Source organism: Propithecus coquereli, unplaced genomic scaffold (assembly GCF_000956105.1).
Source record: "Propithecus coquereli isolate 6110/MARCELLA unplaced genomic scaffold, Pcoq_1.0 Scaffold170, whole genome shotgun sequence".
NCBI classification, from domain to species: domain Eukaryota; kingdom Metazoa; phylum Chordata; class Mammalia; order Primates; family Indriidae; genus Propithecus; species Propithecus coquereli.
This window is the reverse complement of record NW_012141636.1, coordinates 3,959,409-3,971,938: the sequence shown is the minus strand read 5'-3', so window position 1 is coordinate 3,971,938 and position 12,530 is coordinate 3,959,409. Positions and strand designations below refer to the sequence as shown.

Below are 12,530 nucleotides of genomic sequence, written 5' to 3'. Positions count from 1 at the left end.
AAGGTTCTGGTCTTGAATCTTCCACGTACCTTGCTGTGTGTGCAGATAACCTCTCTGAGCTTTGCTTTCTTATTGTGAGATAAACTATGATAAAGTCTGTACACATTGAATGGATGTTGTCATTATGGAGGTAGAGGAGGTGGCGTAGCACACACAGTGGTCCAGGGCCTAAGGGCAGCCATGGAGGGGGCTCCCTGACCTGGGAATCACAGGCCACAAATGGGCAGTCAGATGCTTTGGCCCCTAGACATAATTGATTTGGCCTTTGATGATTTTTGAAAATTTTGAGTTTGGAGGCAACATTTTAAAATCAGAAAACTTCATTAAAAATATATACACGTATCAAAACACTTGTATTTCTGGCTTCTCTGGAAAAACCAAGAGCTCTGAACGTTGGCATGTGAACAAGTTCATAGGGCTGACTGGACTGCCCTGGCTTACCCAGCCCCTACCTGCCGCACTCACTGGCCTTTTTCTGGAGGTTCTCCTCCTCCCACCCACAGCGTGCCTTTCGAAGGTTCAGAATGTTCCAAACCCCAGCCTTTCTTGTTTCCTAATGTGTTTTCTCCAGTTGCCCTAAAAAGAAGGGAGAAAAACCTCCCTACCTAGGTGGAGAATCTTTGCTCATCACCCCCATCCTGGCACTTTGGAGCTGACCCTGGACTTTACCTTCATTGTTTCACTTGATTCTCACAGTCACTGTGCTCAGTGTGGAGCAAGGACCCCCTCTGCCAGCCCTGAGGTGGGTCTCGAAGAATGGATAGGAGTGTCTTTTCTCAGATGGGCAAGCTGAGGTTAAGTGACTTGCCTGGGGTTACCTACAAATAAGAGCTGGTGCCCAACCCAGAGCCCTGCTGCTGGGTCACCTCTCCGCAGCTGCTGTGTAGGAAGGCAGCGTTTTTCCAGGCACAGGTGTCTTTGGACCCTGGTGTTTCAGGCTGCTTGGCTGGAGAGGAGGGGTGGTTCAGCTCCTGCATCAACTCAGAAGGTAAAAAATGACTTTCTATGGTTTCCAAGCCAGAAAGAGCTGCAAATTGAGATGTCAGAACAGTTGGCTGAGAGGGAAACGGGGCCAAAGCCCAAGGGTGGGGAGACCATGAAGTTTTGTGGGCCCTTCTCGAGCAGGAAGGCGGGGGCGGGGGCGGTTAGGTCAGGCTGCCCTGAGCTGTCCAGCGTAAATCACAAAGAGGAGTGAGAACTGCTTTTCCGCCTCTTTCCCACAGTGGCCCTTGACTGGAGCTGAGAGAAAGGCTCAGCTGAGAATAGCCCTCTTCCCCAACAGTTTTCCCAAGCTCCTAAATCTCTCCCTCACCCCAGTCCCAACAGCTTCGGGGTGGAGGGGTGCTGAGAGGTGGCTGGGTGGTGGGGCCAAGGGATCATCTTCTGCCCCTGGGCACCAGCCACTTAGGTGTAGAAACTTGGCCCACCTGGTGTTAGACCCAGGTTAGACTCTGTGCTCACTGTTACAGGCTAGATTTCCCAGGAAACAATCTCTGGGAAAGAAATTAGCATATTAGGGAGTGCTCTTGGGTCAACACCTATGGGAGGAAAGGAGCAGGATGGAGCAGAGGGAGAGGATGGGCTGCAGTGGGGTCTTGAGGAAGACTCCGCTGAGCCCATGAGCAGGCCCTGGAGCTGGCACAGAACTTCAGAGTCATCCCGAGGCAGTGCAAGGGAGCAAGCCTTAGACTCCTACACTGATGGGTCATTGATTGTGGCCTGCCCCTGGAAGGGGGCATGGCTTTGACCAAAACGGCTCTCTTCAGTCAAGGAAATTCCCCAAGTGGGCCGGTAGCTGAGGGAATGGCTGGGGAAATAGCTCTTTCCTTCCTGAAGGAGGATCTGGGCAGCGCATCGCTGTATCACCCCACACAGTATTATGCCAAGTGCTTTACGTAGATTAACTCATTGAATTCCCCTGACCACCCTGTAAGAGGTGGGAATTATTATTATCCCCATTTTACAGACAAGGAAGCTGAGAGATTAGGTACTTTGCAGATGAGGAGTGGAACCAAGGTTTGAAACTAAGGCGTGTGCGTTATTTATGTTGTGGAGAGAGAGAGAAGAGGAGAAGGAGGAGGATAAAAGGAAAGATGAGAAGAAAGGATGAAACAAAAGGAAGAGGAAGGAGAGAGTTGTACACACAATGCTGTGGGCAGCCATGACCATAACTACAATTTCAAAGAAGCCCCAGAGCAAGCAAGGAATCATGATCCTCAGATCAGTCTTGGGTCAGTCCCAGTGGGTCCAGCTAAGATAAGGGGTGTGCGCAATCACTCAGAAGGGGCCTTAGGGTGTGAAGGTTAGAATGTGATCCAAGGCAAGGGGTGAATGTGGCACATTATCCCTCAAATATCCCCCTAGACAAGAAAGTTGTGAGTTATAAAATTCTTCCAAACAAAGAAAACGTGATTTTATCATTGCAGAAAATCATGCTGGGCTTTCAAACCCAAGGATGCTGCTCACGTTTGCCCTCAAACAATCTCCTGAACTAGTGGCTCCCAGCATGAGCTCCACTGATGTCATGAAAATAAGGTGTAGCATCTTCTCTCTGAATTTGTTAATCTACACCAGGTCTGAACTCTGTCCAGTTCAGAAGACACTTTGTGCTCTCTGTTGGATCTATCACATTGCCAACATTTGTATGTATCACATGGTAGTCTCCAAGCTAAGTGTGGAGGCATCAAAGATGACATGACCCATTACTTGCCTCAAAGAGCTTAGAGCTACTACGAAACACAAGGAAATGTAACTATAATACAAGGAAGGGGGTGATAGGTGGTGTAGGTGAGGAAAATGCCGTGGGAATTCAGAGAAGGGAGTGATAGCTTAGAAGGGAAGCTTCATGGAGGGAAGTTGTCTTTTAAACTGTTCCTTGAAACTTACAGGAGGTAAGATTTGGATCAAGAAAACAAAAAGCAATTTAAGGAGCAAAATGTCATGTATTCACGAAAGTACAAACCTTGCACAAAATTGGAAGTATTTTAGTTTGGTTGGAGCATGGAGAGGATGAAGGGGAAGTTCAAAGGGCAGATTGGGCCTAGTCCACAGAAGGCTGTTAATGCTAAAGATGTTTGAGTTTTATTTTATAGGCATCAGGAGCCACTGGAGATTTGGGGGCAAGAAAGTGATCATAGGGAGGTACTTTAGAAAAATGAAATAGAATGGGGAAAATCCACGAGTAGAGGACCAGTCAGGACACCACTGTAGTGGCTCGAGTGGGAGGTGGATGGGCAGATCCAAGGAAATAGCAATCATGGAACAGAAGTCAAAAATAGGGAGCAGGTAAAATCAGCAGAACGTGGTGACCAATTGTCTGTGGTTGACTAATGACAAGAAAAGTCAAAGCAGATTGGAGAGTATTGAACTTGAGAGATATAGGCTAACAGGGAGGGAGGACAGCAGAGTGAAAAGGCTCAAAAGGAGTAGGAGGGACTTGTGGAAGTTGAGAGAACTATTGGACACCCACGAGGAAATATCCGGAAGATAATTAGCTACAAGTGTCATGTGCTTAGAGATGACAGTAGGAGCCATTAGGATGGATGAGGATGTTAAGGTTAGAATGTGGTTAAGCTTTGTATGACCATACTTTCTTAAAAATTGCATTTGCCACTTTTTCATTCATTCATTTGACAGATAATTATTGCATGGTCTTTCTGTGGTAATGCTGAACTAGAGAGATAGGAAATAATTAAAAACTCTAATATAAAGTGTTTGCCCTAAATAATAATCATTGTTACAATCATAAGAGCAGTGACCATTTACTCGTCACCCTTACTTTATACAAAGCACCAGGTTAAAACAAGACATGTATTATTTCATTTCATTTTTATAACAACGTGATGAGTTAGGTATTATTATTATACCCATTTTGTGGGAAATTGAAGCTCAGAAAAGTTATCTATTATCGAGGATTACACATGGCACATTATCAAGGAGCTAGATTCAGATACTGATTATCGGACTCCAGGGCCTCTGCCATTAACTGCTAGGCTGTTTGGTGACATAAAATGTGCATTTTAAAAAATGTTAAATAACAACCCGGATGTTTTCACCATCAAATGTTTAAGTAGCACCTTGCGTGGGTCTTGGCACAGTAGGTACTTAATAAATGTTGGTGCAAGGTAGGCAGGCAGGCAGGAAGGGGAAGAGTGTGTGGTGGATACAGCAAGTGCTAGCAGTTCAGGGGAAGGAGAAATCTCAGCAGATTGCAATGGACAGGATTTGTACTGCTGGAGAATGGGGAAAAGGACCTTCCAGAAGAGGCTGAGAGAGAGATAGGGTAGGTGAATCCAGAGTGTGTCTGGGAGGAGTGAGGAGGCCAGTTTGGCCAGAGAAGACAATTGTGGACAGATGCATAGCAGGAGATAAGTTTCGAAAAGTCTGCTGGGTCCAGGTCATTAAAGAGCTAAGCATTTTGGACTCTATTCTATGGACAATTAAAAGTTGCTAAAGGTCTTTGAGCCTGGGAATGGCATAATGAAAATGGGCTTTGACACAACGAATCTGACATTGGCTGGCAGGAGAGATTAGAAGGAACAAAGATGAGAGGCAAGCAGTCTGGAAACATGCAAGAGCCCAGCCACAAGCAGGGTAGGACTGACAATGGACACTGGGTGGAGGCGGGTGAGACAATCTCCTAGAGAAGTCGGGCAGGCAGTAGAGTGCCTGTGGACACTGGAAGCGTGGCACTGCAGAGCCCCTGTCACCGTTCTAGGACTGTAGAAATAACACCCTGAAGTAGCTGATTTTCTGCATTTAACTTCCTGTCACTCACTGCCCCCTCAGCAGAGAGAAGGGTTCTGAGAATGGAAACCAGATTAGGAGAGATGCTAGAGAAATGCCCATAGTTTGGGCACCCAGGGGCAGTAGAGGGCACAGTCTCCAACAGCGATAGCTACCAAGAGGAGGTCAGATGTGGGCTGCAGAGAGGGTGGTGCCAAGGAAGGGCAGGACTTTGCCAGGGGCACAGGTGCTTTAGCCCAGCCAGTTGGGACAGTAGAAAGAACCCAGAACCAGGAACCCAAAGCCAGATTGGAACCCTGCCCTGCCACTTGCACAAGCAAGGTGACCTTGGTAAGTTATCTAATCTTTCTAAGATAACTGATGTGGAAACATCCAGCCCAGCGCCTGGCATGTGGCTGATACTTAACAGATATGTGGAGAACATGAAGGTCTTGAGCTTCAGTTTGCTCACCTGTGAAACGGGTAACAATCTCAGACCCATCTGCCTGTGTGGACCACAGTTGAGGTGCAGGCTGTGAGCACTCTCCACAGAGGCAGTAGACCAATCTATGGGGGAATGTCATGGCTTTCATGGGTCAGTTCCACTCCCCAGAGACCCCTTTCCAGAAGCTGAGGAGTGTTTTTAAGAATCTCTACACCTATGTACACCAAAAGGCAGCACCAGCCCATGTGCGCTCTCACCCCTGAAAAGAAGAGAGTAGAAATGAGAAGATACCATAGGCCCTTTGGGTACTGGATCATAAACTCTTCCAGGTCAAGAACGGGTCTTCGTCTCTTTATCCTCAGTGCCCAGCATTATACCTGCATGGATTAAACTAAACCTTATTGTGCCCATGAACACCATGCTTGGGGCCATCAGGACGTTCATAGCTCAGAGCTGATCCAAAGCCAGGTTCCAGTGAAGGGCTGGGTGGCCTATAAAGTCAACTCTTGTAGAGATAAAGGGAGCCAGTGATGGTGAGCAGGTGGGGGTGACCTATAAACAACTTCTTTGTTACCCTGACAATGTCTCCTTGGCCTGACATTCAAGGCCTTTCCCAATCTGACTCCTGCCTGACTTTCCATTCTTTTCTTTCCTGCAACCTGCACCTCCTTGTTCCCCACACACACCTTATATCCCCCCACCACCAGATCTTAACTTCCTTCTGCATCAGGTGCCTTTCTCCCACCCACACACAGTCTCCCTTGTCCAAGGTGTGGCATGTGTGTCCCTTTATCCATGAGGGGTTACCCTGCAGGGGGTAGCTCTCCCATCTCCTAATCTCTGCCGCCCTTTGTGCCATCCTGCTGCACTTGAGCTTCCCTCCCAAAGTCATAATTATCAATACACACATTCCTTCTCTCTTTTGGCTCATTAGTTCTTCAAGTGCTGGGTCCATGCATGCTTGTTTTTATAGATGAGCAAATTGAAACTTCTTCCTCCAAGATCTGCCACAGTGTCTTATGCAAAGTAGATGCTTCATAAATATGTGTTAAATGAATGAATAAATGAATATCCATTACAATCATATAATTATTCCTGTCAACACCTTCAGCCTCATCAGCATCTGTTCATTCATAGTAAGTAAGCCTTGAACTAGCACCGTATCTGGTACATAGTGGGCCCTCAGTGATTCTTTGCCAAATGCAAAAGGTAATCCCAATACAGCTTGAGAACCTTCCTGATTTTACGTGCAATAGGGATCCTAGGAGACATCACAAGGAGCTCTGTTCTTCGCAAATTGGATTTATCATAACCCAGGAGCAAGCCAGAGAGCATTTGCATTGCTCTCTAAACCCCAGAGCTGTAGCAGCAGCATGAACACTTGTTTTTCATTTGCTTCTTTCATTATGTCCTTCTCTCCTCTTCCCGCCTCCCCAAGTCTCAGACTGAGAATGTCTGTTTAGTTTCTTTGAGGGAGCGTGACTAGTTGTGGTTTCCCTCCAGCTGTTTCTGCAGCCCCCAGCTGAACCTCAGAATGCAGGGCAGGTGTCTTTCTGTCATCTCCCCTTGGCGGGGTTCCTCCCAGCCTGCCAGAACAAACCAGCCACCTGCAGGTGAATGAATGCTTTGGCCTTATCCCAGACAAGCTGTTTCATCCCATCTAAGTCAGTGGGCATCCAGTCGTCAAGCCTGATGTGTTATGGCTGCTGATATGAGCGCTTTGTCACAGGAGGCACTGTCCCTGATTGATGGCGCCCTGCTGTGTTTTCCAGGCCGTGGTGGTGACTGACGGGGAGCGCATACTGGGCTTGGGCGACCTGGGCTGCTACGGCATGGGCATCCCCGTGGGCAAGCTGGCCCTGTACACGGCGTGCGGAGGGGTGAACCCGCAGCAGTGCCTCCCTGTCCTGCTGGACGTCGGCACCAACAACGAGGTAATACGCTGCCCAGGCCAGGAGTCCTGAAGCCGGGAGGTGGCAGCTGGGGTGGGGTGGGGAGCTCATTTGTGGAGTGTTTATGTCTACACAGCAATGGGCATTTCTTCCCTGGTGTCCCCTTGACCAGGGCACGCCCCCTACACAGTGTGAAGTGGAGGACCTTCCTCCTTCCTGGTTGCCCATGCCCACAAGCTCATTCTCTTCCCCCACCCACTTCTGGCCCCTTGCTCCTCTACCTCCATGAGCCCTTCGTGCTCACATGACCCCTGCTGGGGCTCCCTTTGCTCCCTAACCTCCATGATCCCGCTCAGTTTCCATTTCCCTCGAGGACACTCTCTGACCCACTGGTGAAGAGGGCAGCCTATTGAGGTGGGAGTGACCACCAGGCCGTATTTTTTAGCATTTTTCGAGGCAAGCCTGCCTCAGTGGAAGGATTAAAATTCAGAGCACCAGTGCCAGGGTAGAAATGTCTGAATCAGGCAGAAGAGTGTCCTGCAAACTCAGGTAGAGAAACTGAGCCAAGCTGTGGGCGAGATCCACCTGCAGGATTCCAAGTGGCTTGGGATTTAAGGGGCTCAAACCCCAGCCAAGAGTTTGTCTACTCTGGGCACCACCATGGGGCACAGTGTTTGTACCTGTCTATGCTTCTCAGCTCTGTCTCTGTGTCAGAAAATATGAAAAAATATCCAAGAATTCCTTCTTAATGACACTTCACTTTGAGTTGAAGATCAATGCATGTTCATCTTATAAAAATTGAGAAAATCCAGGGAAGTGTTAAGAATAAAATAAAATATCAGTCACACAACCAGTGCTAATCACTGTTTACATATTGGTATATGCCATTTTCCCCAAAGCACTTACAAAACCAAAGTTGCGTTCATATTGCACACACAGTTTTTTATCCTGCTTTTAAAAAATTTAATATCTGTCATGAGTTTTCTCCCAGGTAACAATCATTCTTTTACAATGTCATTTTAATAGCTGCCTCATGCATCATAATTTACCTAAGAAACCCCCCACAGTTGGATGCTTAGGTTGTTTCTAGTCTTTTTGTAAATATAAATTGTGTCTGATACTCATTTTTTTTGTAGGATCAGTCTTTGTCCCCATCTCTGGGTATTTCCTTAGGATAAATTCCTAGAAATTGAAGTATTGAGGCAAAAGGAATGATCATTTTTTTAGATTCTTTGCATTGTCCAAAAGGTTATACTTATTTGCATTCTGCAGTGATCTCTTTCAAGAAAATTTGCCAAGACTCTTTGCTTGACCTTCCTCTTCCCTAGACATCATACGTCTCCATTTTGAAACAGGAATGAGCACTGTAGCTCCTAGTAAGGAATGATGCTCATCCACTCTTCATCCGCAGCTATGATCAAATGAGGGAACACTGGGCAGACCCTGCTTGAAAGCCAGGAAATCCTGGGGGTGGGAGTCAGATGAGGGAGGGCAAGGGAAGTGGGAGAAGTACTGGATTGAGAAGCAGTGACCCTGGTTCCAGTACCACTAACAAGCCAAGTGAGTCATTGCACAGCTTTAGACTTGATCTTCTTTCAGTACAATGAGGAACTGAACCAAAAGGTTACCTAGTGTCCTTCAACCTCTAAAAATGCTTTCTCTCCATATACCTTCTCACCAGCCCAGGAGACCAGAGGCTGGATGGGGGCACAAGCCTTGCAACTGCTCATCAGGACCAGTCTGCAGCTTTTACTCAGCACAGTGGTCTCCTTTCCCAGCCAGATATCTGGGGTTTGCTAAAATTGTCCTTCAGCCTCAAAGAGTGCATCGTTGGAAGCGTGGATGAGCGTAGCAAACTTTGTTTTAGTTATTGTTCCTATCCAACATCTCCTGCTATGTTCCAGCTGGACTCCCTCTCCTAAAACGTGGCCCTAGGCAAGAATTGAAACAGCTTGAGTTTGATTCTGAGGCTGTTGTATCCCCTGAAAAGGCATTGGTTGCCTAGCTGGTGTATTAGCATCTTTTGTCATTGAAGGCCCTGCTCCCAGCAATGACTTGCTGAAGTTTAGGGCTGGCCCCAACTTGAGTCAAACCCACCAGAAAAGATGACTGGAAACTAGCAGTGATCATGGGCCAGGCACTTTTCACGGACCACCTGGTTTAAGCCTTACAGTAACCCTCCGAGCAGAGGGTTATTACCTCCCTTTTTCACAGTTTAGCAAACTGAGATCCAGAGAGTTTAATTTTCCTAGGAAGATCTACTAGAAGTGGCAGGGTTGGAATCCTAATCCAAATTTGTGCTGCTCTCCCTACACTACACCCCTGCCTGGTTTCTGCTGCTTTATAAGTCAAGATCATTTCTTGATTTTTAGAATTGTTTTTACTAAAATAAATTTAGAACATTATTTAAAATTTTACAAGAAAAAGGAAATGACATTTCTCTCACAATGCTACATTTATGTTCCTTTCCAATATTTATCTTTGCATACACATATAGTTATTACCTTGTAATCATAGTACAATTTTGTTCTAACTTTTTCAATCAAAATTATTTTGTGAATACTTTCTCTTTACTCATTTAGTGATTTTGAGTGCTTAGTAGGTGTCAGGCACTCTGCTAAGCATAAGGGAGATAAATGAGAGCCAGGAATGGTAGAATATTCTATTAATAGTTGTCAGTGATCCAACACTGTCACCTAATTGATCATTTTAATGGGTCACGTGTCTGCTTCTCCTCCTGGGGCTTTAGGCCTCTGGAATCACTTCTCCCTTCTGGGTGTGGAAGGGAGAGAATTTCCCCTGGGCCTCCTCCCTCTTATCAGGGAGGGACCAGAGTATTCTCCAGCTGAGAGGAGGGAACATGCCCTGACCTGCCCTGCCTACACCGTAAGGGTGAGAGAAAGCAGTTCTCACCCAGTCCAGTAAGAACGATACCAGCTGCCATTTATTGAGCACCTGTAATGTGCCAGGCATAGTTCTAGGCCTTCGTGTATTTTATCTCTTTTCATTCTGAAAACTGCTGTATGAGATTTTGTTCTCCCCATTTTACAGATGAGGAAACAGACTGAAACATGTCAACTACTTATCTCAGGCCCCATAGCTCTAGGTGTCAGAGCTGCCCTGCCCACTAGTGTGCCTTGGCACACTGCTCCAAGCGGTCAGGTGTTTGCGTTATAGACTGGGAAATGAGGACTAAGAAAGTGGTTGTTTCACACAGGTGAAACACAATGGACAGTCAGGATTGAGTTAGAGCATAACGATGTCCTCCCCGCCAGGGAAAGGTGAGTCCCCTCCAGACCCACTTCAAGAAATTCAGGACACAAAAATTCAAAGTTATAAAGTGTCCAGCATTAGGAAGACATTGATTTATTTCTTTGCAAATGGATTTACTATGTGATCTCTTGCACCACAGTTCTTTTTTGAAAATGAATCAGTCTGCAAGATTCTCCCCCCAGAATTCTCGGGCACATCTCTTGCTCAGAGCAAACCAGAGCTGTAGCGGAGGGAAACTCGGCCTTGCGACTTTTATCTCACGTGTCAGTGCAGGGAGGATGCTGTTGTGAGGATTTTTAGTGTCAGACTAGACCATCTGTGTGTATGTCTCTATAAAAACTCCTGAGGCAACAGGAGCTTAATCACAGTCAGAGAAAACACCCCTCCAGATTTCCTGTTGAAGGAAAACATCTGCTCTCTATAGCCCTGAAACTCTGAGTCACTTCTACCTGCCAATACCAAGGAGATTTGGAAAAATAAATATGCGGAGTGGTGATCCCGTGAAGAAGGGACATCCCATGATTAAGTTCCAAGGGGGCAGAGGAAGGGAGCTTTTTCCCATCATGCAGAGCACTTGCTCAGCCTTCCATCACGGCTGCATGTGAACTGGTTTGTGTACTTTGTTTCATCCACATGCAGCCAGGCTATACAAGTGAGAAGGGACCTCGACCTCCTCTCGCTCAACCCCTTGTTCTACATGGGAAGAGAGGCCCAGAGCAGAAATGGCTTCTCCAAGGCTTGACTCCAAGCCCAGTGCCCTCCTCACTCTATGCCAAGGTTCTGTGGGCACCCCGGGAGGCTTAGCTTTCAAATGGCCCTCCTGAGCCTTGGAGGTTTTCTCCTGGCAGAATTCTTGAGCCTCTACAAACTCACCCCACAATGAGATGCTGTGCAAGCCCCGGGAACTGACTCATGGGCAGAGGAAGGGGAGGCATGTCTGCTTGGGAGACAAACATGGGAGCAGATGGTCAGTGAGCCTGGTAAACGTGGCCTCAGGGGTGTTACTGGGCTGGGTGTTGCAGGGTTTCTTCTACCTTGCAAGATTATTGTGCTATGACTAAGAAATATTCAGCATTCACCATGTGGTGCCATTAGAGTACTCGCACTCTATACACATGTGATCTCTGAGGATGCCCTCCCTAGGACCTTTCTAGCTCACTCCTGGGCTTAGCTGATCTTCCCAAGGAATAAGTGGTACAAGGGTGCTGTGCCCACAGCGTGAACCCAATCTCATGACCTCCCAGCTCACTGATGGGGCCAGTGAGGAGGAGGAAACCATTTTGTTTTCCATGACATTCTGTCTCCAAGAAAACCTTAAGAAGGCAGGGTTGGGTAAACAGCCATAGAGAGCACATTCAACCCTCTAACTCCCATGGCAGAGGAGAAAGTTCTGGTTCACTCACTTTGGACAAAGACCTTCACCTAAAATTATAGTCATCGACTTATTTAATTTCAAAGGGAAGTTAGTAACTATCCAACAGAAGGGAAAGACTTAGTCATTCAATTAATATTTAGGTGCCAGGCACCCTAGTGGGCACCAGGGCTTGGAAGTGAATAAGCCTGGTCTCCACTCCAGGAAGCACACTGGTCTAGAAACCATAGCGTGTGCCCTGTTGCTCACAACAGTGTGTCTTATGACCGTGGGCAGCTCATTTATCCTTCCCAAGCCTCAAAACCAAGCGAGTTCTAAGACCTCCTTAGTTCTTAATTTGGAATTTCCTTAGCACAGTCCCAAGACTCAGACAATTCTTGTCACTGAAGACTTTTTAAGGGCTTACTGTGTGCTGTGACTGTACTAATCTCTGTGGAGAAGCACATGAATATCTTAGAAGCACATCTCCTCAAAGAGCTTGCGTTGTGTGATAGAGACCATTATTATCCCTATTTAACAGAGAAGAGAGCTGAGAGAAGTTAAATGCCTTGCCCAAAGTCACAGAGCTAGTTAAGTGAATCCAAAACCTGAATCCAAACCCAGGTCCCTCTGATTCCAGAGCCCGGAGCCCCGTTGGGCCACACCAAGGATACTCGGGGAGCCTCCTGACCAGAGCCACCAGGCCCAGGAGCATCCTTTCCTCTACAACACATTGCCTCCCAACTTTGCGATCCCTTCTGCGTTTATTGATAGGGATACCAGATTTAGCAAATAAAAATATAGGACACTAGTCTATATTTTTTGTTATATGAATATAGTTTAT

The 12,530-nt window shown here is 46.8% G+C and overlaps 1 protein-coding gene across 1 annotated transcript in view; it reads left to right on the top strand.

The window, feature by feature from the left end:
• ME3 (malic enzyme 3, NADP(+)-dependent, mitochondrial) overlaps positions 1–12,530 on the top strand; it is a 204,984-nt gene that overhangs the window by 130,177 nt on the left and 62,277 nt on the right. The window contains exon 6 of the mRNA XM_012641853.1: positions 6,943–7,104. Coding sequence (XP_012497307.1) covers positions 6,943–7,104 — 162 coding nt within the window. The remainder of the gene's footprint in view (positions 1–6,942; positions 7,105–12,530) is intronic.